This window comes from Danio rerio, chromosome 19 (genome assembly GCF_049306965.1).
Source record: "Danio rerio strain Tuebingen ecotype United States chromosome 19, GRCz12tu, whole genome shotgun sequence".
NCBI classification, from domain to species: Eukaryota; Metazoa; Chordata; class Actinopteri; order Cypriniformes; family Danionidae; genus Danio; species Danio rerio.
The window spans coordinates 18987129-19007535 of record NC_133194.1 but is presented as its reverse complement, the minus strand read 5'-3'; the positions used below and the strand labels follow the sequence as shown (position 1 = coordinate 19007535).

At 40.1% G+C, this 20407-nt stretch overlaps 2 protein-coding genes across 2 annotated transcripts; one reads left to right on the top strand and one right to left on the bottom strand.

The window, feature by feature from the left end:
- Positions 1-204: 204 nt before the first annotated feature.
- qrfp (pyroglutamylated RFamide peptide) lies at positions 205-971 on the top strand. The gene is made up of 2 exons (XM_001338801.5): positions 205-291; positions 383-971. The coding sequence occupies exon 2, from the start codon at positions 383-385 to the stop codon at positions 887-889; it is 507 nt and encodes a 168-aa protein (XP_001338837.1). The 5' UTR covers positions 205-291; the 3' UTR covers positions 890-971.
- Positions 972-10487: 9516 nt separating this feature from the next.
- On the bottom strand, positions 10488-14944 carry LOC141379050 (uncharacterized). Its single transcript, XM_073931612.1, has 2 exons — positions 13663-14944; positions 10488-10627 (listed from the first exon to the last, which is right to left on the bottom strand). The coding sequence occupies exons 1-2, from the start codon at positions 14519-14521 to the stop codon at positions 10611-10613; spliced, it is 876 nt and encodes a 291-aa protein (XP_073787713.1). The 5' UTR covers positions 14522-14944; the 3' UTR covers positions 10488-10610.
- Between the last annotated feature and the right edge of the window lie 5463 nt (positions 14945-20407).

The following is a 20407-nucleotide window of genomic DNA, read 5'->3' as shown; positions in this document are numbered from 1 at the left end:
TGCAAACTTGAAACTAACTTGAGGCTTTGTATAGTTTGTGTGTGTGTTAAATTGCATATACACTTATTCAGTAATTGTCCACTTTACCTCTGCCAGTTAAGGTCACTCTGTATCCTGGTTAATGGAATGTTGATGACACTGTGGAGATGGTCTTGTGCGTCACAGGGATGTTTTAACCAATTAACAAACAGCTGTTTTGTCATAGAACACATTCACTTCTAGTCTGTGTGGAGTATTTAAAGAAGCTGGATGTAGATCGCTGATGGATAGAGTTTCAGAACACTCTGTACAGTAAGTATTAAAAAGGCCTTAATATTTAAACAAAAATGGTCAGTTCAGGGTGATGTTTTCTCTCAACTTTAAATTATTCCTTAAATTTCAGATGAAAATCCAGGTTTTTCATCTTTCGTCCACTCTTCAGACCACAGTCTTCTTCTTGTTGGTGCTACTGGTTCATCCTCCCAGAAGTCTAATGCTGCCACACCAACCAATGGTTTACCTGCCTAGGCTGTACAACCCTGAATGGGAAGCAGCAATGCTCCGGCTTCAGGCTTCACTAGGGGCTCCAGGTGGCAGACCAGTGGCCGATCTCCAGCCCTGGGCTTTGTTTCAGGACCTGGGATCTGAGGAGCTTTTGGATAGAGTAAATGAAATACTAGAAAGGCAACAGAGGGACATAGTAAAGGGCCAGAAAAGAGAGGAGTTGGAACGGAGACCCATGGGGACATTCCCAGACAACCATATAATGCCTTTGCTCTACCCACAGGGCGGTGAGGCTGAAGAAGTAGGTGGAGAGAAACGGAATGAGGCACTCACTTCCATTGCAGGAGGTTTGCAAGCCTTCAACAGACAGAAAGGTGGATTTGGCTTTCGATTTGGCAGGAAGTAAAGTGGTGGCAGGAGCATGTATGTACATGCTTGTGTGTGTGTGTGTGTGTGTGTGTGTGTGTGTGTATGTATGTATGTGTGTGTGTTTGTATGTATGTATGTATGTTTATATATGTATATATATATATATATATATATATATATATATATATATATATATATATATATATATATATATATATATATAATGGTATATTATATATAAGTTTTAGTATATAATTCTGCAATGTAAGTGTAGGGTCGTAGTAGTTGGTTAGAGCACTTGAAAAGTCAATCATGTAAATCGGAGAATTACTGACATTGTTTATTTTATTGGGAAAATGCCTGAAAGTTATTAAAAATTGTTAAGAAATAATTTGCAGTCCTATCTTAATTTTCTCATATAAAGTTATGTTTAGTGTATGTACAGTATACTGACTTGAACCATACTTTTTGAAATGTATTTAGTTTATGGTAGCTTGTACATAAATAATTAAAAATGATTGAATTGGTTGCTCTGCTGTGAAAAAAAAATCAGTTTACTGTTATATAAATTTTTGGATTATTATTTCCAGTAGTAAGTAGGTAAAAATATGAAATTAATTCCACACATAAATTTGTTTTATGCATATGTAGGCCAACATAATTTACACTCAGTTGGCTTTAAGTTAATATCCGGTTCTAGATGTCAAATTGATGTCATATTGACATCCTATTGACATTATTAAATGTTTATAAATTTATCATGAGCTTGATTGTTTAAAATCCTTTTAAACCATGTGTAGCCACTAGATATGTGTGTAATACACATAAAATGCTGTAGGAGAATTCAATATTTAAATGAAATGACAACAGATTGCTATATACATTTACTGATTTACAACATTGAACTAATTTCAATTTAAAAATTTTCAAATGACATTTTTACTCTTATTTCATAAAGTATTGTTTTTATTTAAAATTACCAAAATGTAGTTTTTCCAGTCTTTATATGTTAAAAAACATTTCACCTTTACACATGTATTCTAGTAATGTATTGTAAGTAGTATTATCATTATTATTATATTTCAAAATATTCTATGCTTTATGATCTTTTTTTTTTTTTTTTTTTGCTGTTTAATGCCAAACCTGTAGATGGCGCTAAGATATTTGATTGGTGGTGTACTTGTTCTGTCAATGAAGTTAGCAAAGAGGACAATAAGGTATATGCCGAAGCATGCTAATAGGCCCTTTAATTTGCCAGTAAACCTTGGTTAATCATTTCCGGTGAATTGTATGCCAATGCAAAATCGGCGCGTTTAAGGTCTGTTTTCTTTAAAAATCAATGATCTCCACTGGCTGAGTGATATCCAATATAAAGTGGATCTCAGACTGTGCAAGAAGTACTGCATTAAATTACATTTCCCCCACCATGTCTTTAAAATATTAGCATTTATTTTACCCCAGTATATTCAACGGAGCTTCTGCGCTAGTCTGCCGATTCTGACGGGCGTGTACAAGCAAACAGCTTTTTGTCTCGTTTTACGCTTGAACAACTAAGGGTGCTTTCACACCTGTGAATCGATTCAGTTGTTCCGAAACAGAGATTAAAATTGTTACATTGTTGCTCTTTGCTCTTGGAGCGGTTCGCTTTCACACTGCAAAGTTTCTAATCGGACCAAAAGAGCTAAAACAAGTCACGTGCGAGTAAACTCTCCTTACATTGGTCAGAGTGTCAGGGTTTATTTTGCAGCGTCCCGCTCAGCTGTCAGGAGAGGTGGTGGTTTGGTGGTGATTGACAGGGTGCAAGCGCGCGTGACGTGTCTGAGGAGAGATGCGGTGGGGAGGGGTGAGAAGGGTGCGCGACGATGCCTATTTGAGGACTGGGAGAGAGACGCGAGATTAGCGGGAGATCATCACTCGTTTGCGGGCATCCGGAGACTCGCGAAACTTCCCGCCCTACTCCTAATTCTCTCTTCATATAGCCGTAAGCCTATTACATATCCATAAAACACTGTGATATAACCGCGCTCGGATCAGATCGCTTTCTCACTGCAATCGAACCGCTCCAGGGTTCGTTTCAATCGAGCCGAGACCACCTCATTCAAGCGATCTCGGAGCGATTACTTTGGCGCGGAACAGAGCGCGATTGCCCTGTTCACATATGCCAATCGAACCGCGCTAACTGGGCAAACGAGACACGTTCCGAAACAAAAGTGTAGGTGTGAAAGCACCCTAAATCACAGGTGTCAAACTCAGTTCCAAAAGGGCCGCAGCTCTGCACAGTTTAGTTCCAACCCTAATTGAACACACCTGATCAAACTAATTGAGTCCTTCAGGCTTGTTTGAAACCTGCAGGTAAGTGTGTAGGAGCAGGGATGGAACTAAACTGTGCAGGACTTCGGCCCTCCAGGAATTGAGTTTGACACCCCTGAACTAAATGAATGCCAAAGTCTTTTTTATTTGATTTTATTTGAATTACATTACAACATCGTTGCTGTAAAAGGAACTGTATAAAATGAAAATAAAAAACTCACAATAACAGGTCACCGGAAGTTTATCAGTATGGGAAAGACACTTGCTCGGCATATACCCCATTTAAACACATGCTGCAATGTTTTAACAGGTGGGTAAACGTGTTTACCTAATAATTATTTATATGTGTTTATCCAATTAAATGTTTAAAATTTGAGGAACTTGGATAATGTGATAGTTGGATTATGTGATAGTGTTTCTGACAGTGAAAGCTAGTGTAAAATGTTATGAAGCTGGCTGAACAATTTCAGTCTTTTAACTAAGCATTGCAAACATTAATTTTGTCACAGAAGTACTAGAATTCCAGTTCCTTGCTGGGACACGTAATTAGTTAATCTTGTCTTGTTGTGTCCTTAACAAGTAGTTTATAACATAATGATAGCTTAGCAGATCATTTGCTAATGAATAATTAAAGTAGTCATCTGGCAGTTGAAATTTACATTGGGTAAAAAAAAAGTGAAAATCATACTCGGCAGAACCCTTTCACATAATCCAAAAACCTTTGAAGGTTCTTCTAAGAGCTAGAGAACATTTACACATGCTCACTCCCCCCACACCGGTACGGTGAAACACTTGAAACAAAAGGTAAGTTAATAAGGCACTAATTCAGGCACACTGTCCCCAACTTCTAGGAGAGAAGACAAAACAAATTTACCAAACATACTAAACAACTCCAACAAAAAAATTATAATTACCATCAAACTGAATGCAATCACAAAAAAGAAAAAAAAGAAAATTATAAAGAAAAAAATAAATTTGTTGAAATAAGATCATTTGTTCATTAATCATTCAGGCAAACAAAGTATTTAAATCATTCACAGAATTATTGAGGCATGAATAGTTGAGAAAAGTAGGCATTAAAATTGTTAACTGGATCATTGAGAAACATTACTCATTCATACACACAGCGTTGAGTTAAACAGAAGCTAAGGGCCTACTCACTGTATGCTATCCGAACCGTGCCCGGGTCCGTTTCCCGGATCGTTTGAGAAATGTGAGTGCTCTGAATCGGGCTCAGGCATGATTCACTTGACCGGTCCTGGTCCGGTTGGAAGAGGTGTGCCAGCGCGCAGTTCACTTGGGCTTTGGCGCAATACACTTATAGGCCGTACGCACACTAACCGACTGAACCAAGCCAAAGCACACTTGTCCCCCCTCCCGTCTCCCCTGACGGCCCGCAGTCACACTCAGGCCTGGGCACGCTTACGTCATCGACGCTGTGCTGTTCAGTAAGTGCTCTCGCTCAGCACAGTGGAGATTTCTTCAGTTATATCGGTTGTCATTTAATATGCATTGATACGCATTCAAATATTTAGCCGAAAAGATCCGCCACTTGATGCTCATAAACAATCAAAGTCCTCGTGCTGCAGGAATTAGGAGGTTTACTGAAGGTGCGCAGCTGTCGTGCAGTGAGGGGTTTCATGTTTAATAAACAACAACAGTTTGCGTTCACTGAACAGTAAGAATGATTACATAATCCATATTAAACGGTTTCTTAAGTCACTTCTTGCTTTTAGTTTTGGGTTTAGGCGCATTTTGCACTCACATACAAGCACACCACGCCAAAGCCCAAGTGAATACACCTCTTCCAACCAGCTCAGGGCCGGCCAAGTGAACCGTGCCTGAGCCCAATTCAGAGCACTCACACTTCTCAAGCGATCCGGGAAACGGGCCTGGGCACGGTTCGGATAGCATAGTGTGAGTATGCCCATAGTGTGAGTGCAAAGCGTGCCACAGCCCGAAACTGAAGACAAGATGTGACTTTTACGGGGATTGTTTCAGATGGATTTATTAATCATTTTTACTGTTCAATAAACACAAACTGTTGTAGTTTATTAAAGACGCAAACCCCTCACTGCACGACAGCTGCACCTTCAGCAAACCTCCTAATTCCTGCTGCTCAAGGAATTTATGGTTGTTTATGAGCTTCAAAAGTGGCTGATCTGTTCGGCGAAATATTTGACTGTGTTGCTGCATATCAAACGACTAAACCAAAATAATTAAAGAAATCTCTGTGCTGAGCGAAAGAGCTTACTGAATAGAGTGGAGGAACTATGACGTCAATGACAATTTGTATGCAAAAACCCGGAAGCGAGTTAGCATTTTAGCAGTTCCGGTTCCCTCGTCCCAAAGTCAATGGGTTTTTTCAATGGAGTTTCAGTAAAATCGCTTAAATAAGGTTCGTGGCAAACACAAACTCAAAATACTTTCACGTTTTGTTCTACGACATAAAACACATCAGTTACAGCACACTCTTGAATTTTTAAATCGGTAATGCTTCTTTAAAAAGACGGTTGCTATCAAGTTGCTAATTGGGACTACAGGCGGTGTCAGAGACATTATACGTCATCGAGCTGATCTGGTCTGGAGCGCAGCTCGCTCGTGATGGGCAGTTGGATTTGTCTGTTAGGTATTTTCATGAATAGTATTTTATAGTTCATAGTATTTTTCTAATTGGGAATTCAGATTTTGTGCAGATAATTCCTTCACTTGTAACGGCTGTCGAGACAGATTCATTTGTTGATCATTTATTTTAATAAACAATATTATGAAGATACTGCAGTGCAGCCTGTCTCTTTCCTGCTCTCAGTAATGCAAACCTTTGAATAAATGTGTTAAATTACATGCATGTTAACTGTCATTTTAATGTGATCAAGTGATTTTTCTTCGGGTTTTTCTTCTTCATCTGAACACATTTAACTCTGTCATAACAGCAATATTTACACTCCTCCGTAAAATGTATAGCATATGTGACTGTATGGGCTGCTTTTCAGTGTATTTCGTGACAAAAAGGGAATGGGTCAATATCACCATAGAGTGCCTTTGACAGATGAAAATTTCTTAAAGATGGTGTTCAAGTTTTTTGTTAAACCACATGTTTATTCTTTTAAGAAGACTTTAAACTTCAACAATTGCTGGTTGGTCCAGCTCCTGGACCTTTAATAAAACAATTATAAGCAAAAACATTTGGACCAACTTACAAAATATGTCCACCCTGTCAGGGACAAATGGATACAGAAAGCAAATATTTCTGACAGTGTTATCATTCTAAAAAATACACCTTTGGAACATATTTCGTTCCCTTTTCTTATATATATATTTTTTTAAATTAGAAAAAACTTCAAAAACTTTGGAAATAACAAAAAACTATGTTCTGCTATCAGAGCTCTGCCGAGTTACATACCATTTAAAGTAAAAAATAAGATAGGAAACATATCTGACCAAAATTTATCCAAAACCAATTTATCCTTAAATGTTCCTAAAAGAACAAATGCTAAATATTGTCATTTGTATAAAGACATTTTTATTTTTTTCAGTTAAAGTGCATATTACAGGGTGGACAATGACATATGACGGGGTGGACGGTAACATGACAGGGAGGACAACTGAAGGAAGAGACACAGAAGTGCCAATAATAACACACTTAAACAGAGTCATAAAAGAACAGATGTATACTGTGCCCTTTTGTCTTATAAAACCATATCCCTGGCTTTGATTCTATACCCCTGGCTTCAAGAACATGCTCTGGGATGACGAACAGCTCAAACAATGTATTAACGTTACAACATTTCAGTTTTACCATTAAATTCACGAAATACTAATATGTGTGATGGTTTTAAGTTTTATCTCCAGCTGTTGAATCTCCTTTTTAAGTTTTCTTGTTAATCTTCTCCGAATGTTTTGTCCTTGACGCTTTTGTCTGTGAAAACAAAAAACTTTTTTACACTCCCCCCAAAAGTTTTACTTCAAAACCAGTTAAGATAGTTAATACTTAAATAAATCTCTAAAATGCACACCCAGTCTCTCTCCATATACGCACGCATACACAGACACACAGGGAAAATTTTGAGTGTCCTTGTGTGTGTGTGTGTGTGTGAGAGAGAGAGAGAGAGTGTGTGAGCCTGCATTTGCACACGCTTCTGTGTTTGTGTGCGTATAAAAGAGAGACTCAGTCAAGACATAGTCTACATACAAGTAATATCTCAAAATACATTTAACCAGCTTAAGTATATCCCTAAATGTCTACTATAGATTCCAACCTGGATGGCCCTGGTTCATGCTGAGCTTCAGGAGAGATGGGTGGTGTATCTGACACAAGCAAAGCATTCCTCCTGGCCTTTGCTCTGGCTTGTTTTTAGCCTCCCTCCATCTCTTTCTCTTGTCTCTCCTCTCATGCTCACTTATTTCACTGACACTCTTCTTCTTTCCAGTCTGCCTGTCTCTTTGCCACCTGGCTCTCTCTCCCTCAAGATACTGCTTTCTTCTGTCTGGATCTGCATCTCGACGCTCTCTGTAACCCCTTGCTATCTCAGCTCCATTAAGTCCCATACTTCTAAAAAAAAAAGTATTCTATTAGCACACAAAAAATACAGTAAAATATGTTTTCACAATCAGTTTTATTGTTTCTAAATTGTCATTAAATGTGATACGTAATCTTATGTTACCCATCTCAGCGGTGATGTCCACCTTGTCATAACAGCCTTGGTGACAGGGTGGACAGTGACAGGGTGGACAATTTTAGCTAATCTGCTTTTATTAAGCACATGGTGGGACACTAGCAATCATAACAAGCTAACTTGAAGGTGACTGAAGTATTTTGACAAATATACCTAAACATTTGGCGAAAAAAATATTTACTTTTCAGATGTTCACGCCAACAGGGTGGACATGTTATGAGTGACCACATCAAACAATGAACATATAATGATGATAAACATGAAAAATAAGACAAAGTACTTACTCTTCTTGATGCTGTTGGTCTGATCTCATTTCAAATATGTCAACCTTCTGGTGATGATGTCACTGATTGCATCATATTAGTAATTAAAGGGCCAAGTGACCCATGATGACAGGGTGGACATTAAGTTCAGGGACGCATATGAAATTGAAGATATTTTTGTAAAAATACAAATAAAATGGCAAAAACCTTTTTTATTTGCTATTAACTAATGGAAACAATAAAGGAAAGTGGAAATTTGTTTGATTATGTGTTTTTTTTTTATCATTATTAGGCTTGGTTGATGTCTGATGACAGATGTATTTCCCACGTAAAAACGATCCAAAAGGCACGTAGATCTATGTGTTTTTGCATATTTATTTGTTTATAATATATACAGTGAATTATAATGCAATAAACATAGAGATTAGCTCTTTGTCATGGACATTATTTCTAAAAATAAGCTTGAAAAGTTGCCTGTAGCAGGGTAGTGCTGACGTCACAGGCGAGGGGCCTGTAGTCCGTTTGTAGCCTAATGTTAGCTTTTCAATTCTTGCGTTTGCATTTAAGATCCAAAAGTGTTCAAAGTTGTATTTTCGTGTGAGGATTATCCGGCTGGACAAAACGTGTAAGTGTCAAACAGTGTTTGAACACAGAGCTTATTATTTGCAATCTTCGAAAAGCCTATGGGAAAATGGTCCGTGTATCATCCGTTCATTTGATTATTCCTATTATTACGGAAAACGAAACATCAGAAAAACGAATATTTCGTTTTTCTGTTTATTCTGTAGGCAGAAAAAAACGGAAACTCATCTGTTATTCTGCTTATTAACTTAAAACGAAATATTAAAACAAACACAAAACCAAAACGAAATAATGAGTCAAAAAATGGTCCGTGTACGGTCCGTGTACGTTTTGTTCATTTGTTTTCCATTTTCAAACGGAATAAAGGAAATGGAGAAAACGGCCGTTTTTCCGTTTTTCTTTTGCTCATGAGAAAACGAAAAAACAAGATTTTGGCTGGATTTTCGTTTTTTGGTTTAGGGTAGGAAAACGGATAAACGACTTTAAAATTCATTTTACACATGTAGGCGGTGCTGAAACGCCCACTTTCCTCTAATTGGTTAACCAAATCTGCGCTCGTGACGTCAGCCTCAAAATAAAAGCTTTACACGCAGGCTTTTAATTATTATTATTTAATTATATATTAACTAAGTTTACATATTCTATCATTTGAACCACACACAGTTAGCAGGCTTACATTCATTGCGTATGTATAAATTAAATAAAAACGTAAATCAGCAGTATTCTTAGACATTTGTCATTAAAATAAGGTCATAGGTCATCTGCCAAGCTTCCAGCTGCTGTGCACTTGATGCTGAGCAAAGAAAGCCATTTCCGAGCAGCACCTGGTTTACATGATTGTTTCAGAGCTATTGTAGGCCTAAATAATAGCCTACTCTGTATAAAATAATAATTTATTATTATTATTATTATGCCTATTACTATTATTATTATTAGGCCTATTATTATTAGTATTGTTATTATTATTATTTACTTAGTTATTCAATGGTTGTAAGAACACATTGGACCCTGCATGGGGCTATAATAAATGGTACCATTTGTTTCTATTGGATTTTCTCCTATTTTAATTTAATATATGCCTTTAGCCTATTGTAAATATTTATTTGATAATTAATACTTTTTTATTGCAACGTCAAAGTAGGCCTGTCTTATTATTATTATTTTTTGTTATTATTTTGTCGTTGTTGTTGTTATCATTATTGTAGCAGGGACATAGCCACAGGTGTGGCTGAGTGTGCTGGTGCCACCCAAAGTGGCATCTTGCACCTGAAAATAGATGCCTTCGCGCTCAAGCGCGCGCAAAAAACTTGCACAGGCAAAAGTAATGATGAATGTGTTGAAGGAAAAAAAAAACATTCTAATTATTTGTTAATAAAATAGTGCAACATTATTCTCAGTCAGTGTAGGCTGAAAAAATTAAGATCGCCAGCATTTCAAGGGTGGTTTAATTTTTAGTTCATTGCTGTGACGCGCTATATTTCACTAAGGCTGCATGAGACTGCGCATCTTGCTTATTTTCTCTATTTTACATACAGAACATATCATACAGTCCAGGTTCTACCGTTCTAGTGAGTGTGGGGCATTGCTTTACTGTGGTAAAGTGGATTATTTCTTGGCAAATTCATAATTATTCACTTTGTTTAGTAATAAATTTCATAGTTATAAAATAACTACATTTCAAGAATATGTTAACACTTTCAACTATTTAGGATTATTTATTGCATCAAAAGTAATTTCAAAGTAACATTAAATGTACGTATTGTAGCGAGGCAGAGGGAAAACACCGACACAGTTGGATAAGTTTACAGACAAGTCCCCGGAGGGTGCTTTATTTACAAAGTGAAGGGGTGTGCAAACGGTGCTTTTCTTCGAGGTGAGGTGCTCCGGGAAGTAGGTGAAGGACAGTGAGTAGTCGGGTGTGGGATCGTCACGAGTTGGAGTCTGCTGTGGAGGAGAGACAGAGAGACAAGCATTAGCGCAGGGAGTCATAAGTTGAATGAAGCTCGTCTTCCTCTGGCGTGGGCTTGGTTTATATGCCTCTCCGCTTGATGACGTCCAGCTGTGAGCGATCCTGTGCTGATGATGGTCCAGCTGGGTTGGATTAGCGACTAGGGCGACGTGGCATGTGTGTGCTCGTTACATTCCCCCCCCCTTAGCGTCGTCCTGGTCCTGGGTTTCCTGCGGAGGAAAGGTAAAGTATTGAGAGGGGGGGTAGAATGTCTTGACAGACCTGCCCATCCTGACCAGAGCCTTGAGAGACCGTCAGCGTTTCCGTGGGAGGCCCCGGCTCGATGTTGCACTGTGAAGTTGAAATCCTGGAGCGACAGGAACCACCTGGTGACTCGAGCGTTGTTGTTTTTTGCTGTAGCCATCCACTGTAATGGAGCGTGGTCGGTCACCAGGGTAAATCTTCTTCCGAGGAGATAGTATCTGAGCTCCAGGATTGCCCACTTGATCGCCAGGGCCTCCTTCTCCACTGTTGCGTACCGGGTCTCTGCAGGGGTAAGCTTCCGACTCACGTACATGATGGGGTGTTCTTCATCGCCGTGGACCTGGGAGAGGACCGCGCCCAGGCCCGAGTCGGAAGCATCTGTTTGTAGAATGAAGGGGCAGCCGAAGTCAGGTGCGTGCAGTACCGGTGAGGATGTGAGGGCCGTCTTCAGGGCTCGGAACGCGTCATCTGCTTCTCCGTTCCATTGTATCCTCTCCGGCTGCCCCTTTCTGGTCAGTTCTGTCAGAGGGCTGGCTATGGATGAGAAATTAGGAATAAAACATCTATAGTAGCCCGCTAACCCCAGAAATGCACATACCTGGGTCTTTGTGGTGGGTTGTGGAGTTTCTTGTAGTGCTTTTATCTTGTTTTGTTGTGGCTGTATGAGACCTCTACCGATGTGGAATCTGAGGTACTTGGCTTCTACTAGACCCAGGTGGCATTTCTTGGGATTAGCTGTGAGCCCAGCCCTACGAAGATCAAGGAGCACCCTCCGTAACCGGGATAGATGTTCTTCCCATCACTCGGAGTGGACGATCAGGTCGTCGAGGTAGGCTGCTGCATACGGCTGATGGGGCATCAACAGGATGTCCATCATTCGTTGGAATGTGGCTGGGGCCCCGTGGAGCCCGAAGGGAAGAACCCGGTATTGCCAGTGCCCACCGGGAGTGGAGAAGGCGGTTTTCTCCTTGGCGCTATCACTTAGTGGTAATTGCCAGTAGCCTTTGGTGAGGTCGATCGTGGATATGAATCGGGCTCCACCCAGCCGATCCAGCAGCTCGTCCACCCGAGGCAAGGGGTACCCGTCGAACTTAGATATTTCGTTGAGCTTCCTGAAGTCGTTGCAGAAGCGGAGGGTGCCGTCGGGTTTGGGGACCATCACTATGGGGCTAGACCACGGGCTACGAGATGGTTCGATGATTCCTAATTTCCTCATCTTTTGGATCTCTTCGTTGATAGCCAGCCGGCGAGCTTCTGGTACTCGATAAGGCCTCTGCCGGACGATGGTGCCAGGTGGGGTGATGACGTCGTGCTGGAAAATAGTGGTTCGGCCCGGTTTCTCTGAGAACACATCCTTGAACTGACCGACCAAGGCTTGCAGCTCCGCCTTCTGATTCGGTGAGAGTTGCTCACCTATATGGACAACGGGAGAAGTTTCTTCTGAGAAGGCAACTAGATGACCTGGAGCTGCAACCCATTTCTTCATCAGGTTGATGTGGTACAGTTGTTCTTCTCTTCTTCGTCCCGGCTGACGGACTCGATAGTTTACCGGCCCTACCCTTTCTACCACTGTATATGGCCCCTTCCAAGATGCCAGGAACTTTGAAGTAGTGGTAGGTATGAGGATCATCACCTTGTCCCCTGGGTGGAACTCTCTGGGTTGGGCGGGCCAGTTATATAATCTCTGTTGGGCGCGCTGGGCTTCGGTCAGATGTTGCTTGACGATGGGCATGACTTTTTCAATGCGTCCTCTCATGTCCCGTACGTGCTCAATTACTGACCGTTGTGGGGCTGGCTCCTGCTCCCAAGCTTGACGAGCCACATCCAATAGCCCACGTGGTTGGCGGCCAAACAGCAATTCAAATGGGGGTGAAACCTGTGGATGCTTGGGGAACTTCTCTGATCCCGAATAGCACGTACGGGATCATGAGGTCCCAGTCGCGCCCATCCTCTGCCACCACCCGGCGGAGCATCTGCTTCAGCGTCTTGTTGAACCTCTCTACAAGGCCGTCAGTCTGTGGATGATAAACAGATGTTTTTATTTGCTTTACCTTTAGGAGGCGGCAGAGGTCTGCCATCAACCGGGACATAAATGGGGTGCCCTGGTCGGTCAGAATCTCCGCTGGTATTCCTACTCGGCTGCATAGCAGAAACAGCTCCTTCGCGATCGCCGATGACGTGGCTTTCCTCAGGGGAATCGCTTCAGGGTATCTGGTGGCGTAGTCGAGGATGACAAGGATGTGTTCATGTCCCCGGGCCGACTTCGGCAAAGGCCCTATCCAGTCCATGCCAATGCGGTTGAAGGGCACATCGATGATGGGTAACGGTATCAGAGGGCTGGGGGGTGGTCGTTGGGGAGATGTTCTTTGGCAGATGTCGCATGTCTGACAGTACCTCTTGACTTCTCCGTCCAACCCGGGCCAGTGGAACCGATCTCTGATTCTTTTAATTGTGTTGGCCGCTCCTAGATGTCCCGCCATCGGGGGAGTGTGTGCCAGCTCCAGAACCGTCTCCCTCTTGGTCCTCGGGACGACCAACAGTGTCTTCCTTTCCCCCCGCCTCTCTGCGACACAGTACAGCAGACCATTTTGTACAATAAAATGTGGGAGGGGGTGAGGGCTGGGAAACCGTTCGTTACCGTCAATGATCCTCACTTGTGGCCAGCAGTGTTTCAACGTTTCGTCTTCTCGTTGCGCCCTTCCGAAATCGCCACCTGCAGTTATCTGTTGGAACAGATCAAAATATAGGTTAGCCGATGATGACTCACCCCCTCTGTCGCTCTCGGTGGCCATCAGCGCTGGTTGGCGGTCCCGCTGAGCCCGTCCTTTGTTCTTTTTCTTCAGACGAGCCGATAGAGCCTGATGGTGGGTGAGTAGATCGTCAAACCCCGGCCAGTCTCTGCCCAGAAGGAGGGGTACGGGAAGATCCGGAACCACTCCTACTTCAATGCGCCAGCTGCCCGACTTTGCTGCGATGGTCACTCTCTGTGAGGGTACGTGGCGAGTATCCCCGTGCACACACGTAATAGGGATTCGCCCTTTTCCTTCACGATGGCTTTTTAAAGTTTTCGGGTGAATTAGGGTTATGGCGCTTCCTGTATCCAACGTGGCTGTTTGTGTTTTCCCGTCTAACAATACTCCTCGGGTGGGAGCTTCGGGAGGGACGTTGCGATGTACTACGCACCCTGCTGTCCAGGCCGGGGTCGAGTGTGATGTGGGCTCTGTGGGCATTGGCTCGTCGACTGGGCTGGGGACCACCGGTCTGCTGCCTGGTTGTGCTGTGCCCTCCACCGGTCGCCCTGGTGCATTTACCCTCCGAGGTGGCAGAGCTGCTCTCTCCCCAGTCTCCCGGGCCACGTGAGCTTCTGCCAGCTCCACCGCCTCCACCAAGGCGGCCAGCGAGTCGGGATTCCTCATGCTGGTAAGTGTGCGGAGCCGTCTGGGTAACGTCCTCATCATTTTCTCAATCACCACTTTCTCAGCGACCTGGATCGCCGAAGGATCTCCTCCTAACAGCCATAACCGCCCCAACCGAGATAAATGAGCTGCTTGGGTACGTACCGGCTGCTTTTCATAATAAGACCATAAGGAAAACTGCTGTGCTGCGCTTATGGTGGAGAGCCCCATTCGGGCGAGTATCTCCTTCTTCAATGCTTTAATGCTTTTACTTTTTCGGTGTCTCCAATCCAAAATACGCTCGTTGAGCTTCTCCAGTTAGGAACGGTGCCAACATCCTCGCCCAACTTTCCTTCGGCCATCTCTCTCTTTCGGCAATCACTTCAAAAGTGTGCAGGTAAGCATCTATATCATCCAGGTCACTGAGTTTGGTGATATAACGGTGAGTGCTCACATCAGGGAACTGGCTAGAACCGGCCGCTTGGCGGAGCTGTTGCTCCATTCGGTCTTCTCCTTCGGTGAGCTGTTCGGTTATTACCTGTTGTCTTCTTGAAATTTCCGCTAGATGGCGTACTACTTCTTCCATCGACATGACTCAGGAGAGGATGACAGCCGAGCAAGAGAGCGTGAGTGAGAGAGAGAGTGGATGCCTGTCTGTAAACACAAAGAAACAAGAAAAAAATTCAGCGATATTTCTCCTTACTGGTAAGTGCTGTTTTCTGAATTTTTTCCCTCTGTAATTGCCCGCATTCTCCACCAGTTATAGCGAGGCAGAGGGAAAACACCGACACAGTTTACTGATAAGTTTACAGACAAGTCCCCGGAGGGTGCTTTATTTACAAAGTGAAGGGGTGTGCAAACGGTGCTCTTCTTCGAGGTGAGGTGCTCCGGGAAGTAGGTGATTTATATGCCTCTCCGCTTGATGACGTCCAGCTGTGAGCGATCCTGTGCTGATGATGGTCCAGCTGGGATGGATTAGCGACCAGGGCGACGTGTGTGCTCGTTACAGTATAAACTGCTTAATTTGTGTGTGTAAACACCTAAGATGCAAAAAGCTTATTTAGACCAGAATAGGCCTACTAAATGCAATGGTCAATGTATGTAAACTTATGACCTAAAATGTCTTAAATGACTAAATTAAAGTCTTTTTAAGTTTTTAAATAATTTAAGTTTAACATAAATGATTTAAACTTTAAACTTCAAATTAAATTGAGTATGGCAAATAAATTGTTTATTAAATGGAGGTCAGGTGTCTATCTTAATTATAATTATTAAATATTATGACACTATAATTCAGTGGTGTATTGGAGAGTACGCACCTTTTAATTAATTTATTTTAAATAAGTGGTTTATCCTAAATAAAATGCAATTGGATCGGTGTGCAATGAATAGTTTGAAAACCCCTGGTTCAGACTAGACAAGCTAGCTGTCTGTGCGCTGCGCTAATAACTTGGCATTTGCTCTTTTCGGTGCTGCCAGATGCATTTATAGTGCATAAAAAATAAAAAAGGTAATTCGGTAAAGCGCGCGATGCTCGCAGAAATAAGCGCACTATGCATATGTCGAATTAAGTTCTCTTTTTCTTTAATCAAGACTTTTCCATTCGAGGAATTACAGTTATTAATAGCTTAGTCCTTATAAACGATCAGTTTATAAAATACACAATTTACGGATCAAGCCTAATGAAGAATAAGAAGAATATGCAACGCATTATGATCCTTGAATGATCAGAGCGCATTTATATAAACTATATATTTTATATAATCCATAAATATTAAAAAACATTATACATTTAAAGTAATGGAACATTATATGTTATAAAATCTAAACTATTATTTAGACTACAGGCTAAATAAAGGCGCCTTTTCGGGGCTGTTCAGCGCGTGCGTCAAAGAAAAGACATAGCACAATCTCTATAAAAACTTGTTGTTTATTTACAATATCTAAAGGGATATAAAACATCTAACATGCATCTCCATTCTCAACGAGTTTCTGTGTTCTGCATCCTTCACAGACCGAGGTCTCATTCCGAGGTAATCTGTAAATATTCTCATTTGGTTCTGGCACATTCTTGATTAAAGGTGAAACTGACCGGCGCAACGGATGATTTGTCATATAGGGTGACTACAGTTATAATACAGGTTATGGAACTATTTCACTTTAATTTCATATTATTATTTTATTAAACAAACAAACCAGTTTTTGTTTTGGCTCTGCATGCAGCGTATTGGATCTTTGAAGCATTGCACTTCAAATGTTATTCCTTTTTTTTTTTTATTGTATTTTTAATATTTTTAATTATACAACACAAAATTGGTTCTAAACAGATACATTTTCCTATAGGCTATGATGAAGTGTATTTTTTTGTTCACACAGGTCCTATACAAAACTGTGTGGATGGATGATTTGTTTCTCCGTGAAAATCACTCATTTAATAAGCAAAACAGGCCAAAATGTTGTTTAGCTTGCGTCAAACTGGATGGACAATTTACAAACATATTGAATACAAAAGCTGGTTATTTTATGCAATGAGGGACAATAGGCCTATTACAAATTAAAGAAAATTATTTGCATATTAAAACGAAAATATATAATACAACAACAGATCCTACCTCGTAAGAAATGACTTTAGATAATGTAAATAAGCATCAAGTTTTTTTTTGAGATTGTCTGTCTAATTCAGTAGTGTAGTGCGTTCGCGTGGGTTTCCTCCAGGTGCTCCGGTTTTCCCCACAGTCCAAAGACATGCGGTACAGGTGAATTGGGTAGGCTAAATTGTCCGTTCTGTATAAGTGTGTGTGTATGTGTGGATGTTTCCCAGAGATGGGTTGTGGCTGGAAGGGCATCCGCTGCGTAAAAACTTGCTAAATAAGTTGGCGGTTCATTCCGCTGTGGCGACCCCAGATTAATAAAGGGACTAAGCCGACAAGAAAATGAATAAATAATGTGCAATACTAATTTAAAATACGTATCACTAACCTTATATGTGAAATAGCAGGGCCCGCTGTAGCACTTTCTCAAGAAGAGCAAATGTCAAATTATTAGCGCAACGCACATGTAGCGAGCTCATCTGTTTGTTGGAACTACTAGACACAACTTTTTTATCAACTATAATGTGTTTAATTAGTTCATTTGAAATTTATTTCATTATTCCAGCACTAATTGTTGAGTGAAAGAATGCGCTAGAAAAATGCATTGCGGCTCCCTTTATTGTACAGGCTTATTGCACTTAAACTTTTTTAGGTTCGGCTCTCGAATTAGTAAGGTTATGAGTAAATGTTATTTAAAATATTTAAAGCCTGCCATCTAGCCTACAATAACAGCAAATTTAATATTAAAAAAATAATAAGACAGGCCTACTTTGGCGTTGCAATAAAATAGTATTAATTATCAAATAAATAATTACAATATATAATTAAAATAGGAAGAAATAAATGAAAACAAATGGTACCCTTTGTTTTTATAGCAGGGCCCAAAGTGTTCTTATTCTGGTTCTGCTAACAACTATTAAAAAGAAAAAAAAAACACACCAAACTATAAAAACACTAGTAACTGATAATAATAGTAATAATAATTATTATTATTATTATTGTTATTATTATAAAGCCCTTGCTCTGAAACAATCATGCAAACCAGGTGCTCCTCAGAAATGGCTATCTTTGCTCTGCATCAGGTGCACAGCAGCAACAAGCTTGGCAGTGAACTATGACCTTATTTTAATGACAAATGTCTAAGAATACTGCTTTACGTTTTTATTTAATTTATACATACGCAATGAATGTAAGCCTGCTAACTGTGTGTGGTTCAAATGATAGAATATGTAAACTTAGTTAATATATAATTAAATAATAATAATTAAAAGCCTGCGTGTAAGGCTTTTATTTTGAGGGTGATGTCACAAGCGCAGATTTGGTTGACCAATTAGAGGAAAGTGGGCGTTTCAGCACCGCCTACATATGTAAAATGAATTTTAAAGTCGTTTATCCGTTTTCCTACCCTAAACCAAAAAACGAAAATCCAGCCAAAATCTCGTTTTTTCGTTTTCTCGTGAGCAAAAGAAAAACGGAAAAACGGCCGTTTTCTCCCTTTCCTTTATTCCGTTTGAAAATGGAAAACAAATGAACAAAACGTACACGGACCATACACGGACGGTCCGTGTATCATCCGTTCATTTGATTATTCCTTTTATTACGGAAAACGAAACATCAGAAAAACGATGAATATTTCGTTTTTCTGTTTATTCTGTTGGCAGAAAAAACGGAAACTCATCTGTTATTCTGCTTATTAACTTAAAACGAAATATTAAAACAAACACAAAACCAAAACGAAATAATGAGTCAAAAAATGGTCCGTGTACGGTCCGTGTAGGTCCGTGTATCATCCGTTCATTTGATTATTCCTTTTATTACGGAAAACGAAACATCAGAAAAACGATGAATATTTCGTTTTTCTGTTTATTCTGTTGGCAGAAAAAACGGAAACTCATCTGTTATTCTGCTTATTAACTTAAAACGAAATATTAAAACAAACACAAAACCAAAACGAAATAATGAGTCAAAAAATGGTCTGTGTACGGTCCGTGTACATTTTGTTCATTTGTTTTCCATTTTCAAACAGAATAAAGGAAATGGAGAAAACGCCCGTTTTTCCGTTTTTCTTTTGCTCACGAGAAAACGAAAAAACGAGATTTTGGCTGGATTTTCGTTTTTTGGTTTAGGGTAGGAAAACGGATAAACGACTTTAAAATTCATTTTACACATGTAGGCGGTGCTGAAACGCCCACTTTCCTCTAATTGGTCAACCAAATCTGCGCTCGTGACGTCACCCTCAAAATAAAAGCCTTACACGCAGGCTTTTAATTAATATTATTTAATTATATATATAAACAAAGTTTACATATTCTATCATTTGAACCACACACAGTTAGCAGGCTTACATTCATTGCGTAAGTATAAATTAAATAAAAACGTAAATCAGCAGTATTCTTAGACATTTGTCATTAAAATAAGGTCATAGTTCACTGCCAAGCTTCTTGCTGCTGTGCACCTGATGCAGAGCAAAGATACCCATTTCCGAGGAGCACCTGGTTTGCATGATTGTTTCAGAGCAAGGGCTTTATAATAATAATAATAATAATAATAATAATAATAATAATTATTATTATTATTATTATTATTATTATTATTATTATCAGTTACTAGTGTTTTTATTGTTTGGTGTGTTTTTTTTTTTCTTTTTAATAGTTGTTACCAGAATAAGAACACTTTGGGCCCTGCTATAAAAACAAAGGGTACCATTTGTTTTCATTTATTTCTTCCTATTTTAATTATATATTGTAATTATTTATTTGATAATTAATACTATTTTATTGCAACGCCAAAGTAGGCCTGTCTTATTATTATTTTTTTATTATTAAATTTGCTGTTATTGTAGGCTAGATGGCAGGCTTTAAATATTTTAAATAACACTTACTCATAACCTTACTAATTCGAGAGCCGAACCTAAAAAAGTTTAAGTGCAATAAGCCTGTACAATAAAGGGAGCCGCAATGCATATTTCTAGCGCATTCTTTCACTCAACAAGTATTGCTGGAATAATGAAATAAATTTCAAATTAACTAATTAAACACATTATAGTTGATAAAAAAATTGTGTCTAGTAGTTCCGACAAACAGATGAGCTCGCTACATGTGCGTTGCGCTAATAATTTGACATTTGCTCTTCTTGAGAAAGTGCTACAGCGGCCCTGCTATTTCACATATAAGGTTAGTGATACGTATTTTAAATTAGTATTGCACATTATTCATTCATTTTCTTGTCGGCTTAGTCCCTTTATTAATCTGGGGTCGCCACAGCGGAATGAACCGCCAACTTATTTAGCAAGTTTTTATGCAGCGGATGCCCTTCCAGCCACAACCTATCTCTGGGAAACATCCACACATACACACACACTTATACAGTACGGACAATTTAGCCTACCCAATTCACCTGTACCGCATGTCTTTTTACTGTGGGGAAAACCGGAGCACCCGGAGAAAACCCACGCGAACGCACTACACTACTGAATTAGACACACAATCTCAAAAAAAAAAAACTTGATGCTTATTTACATTATCTA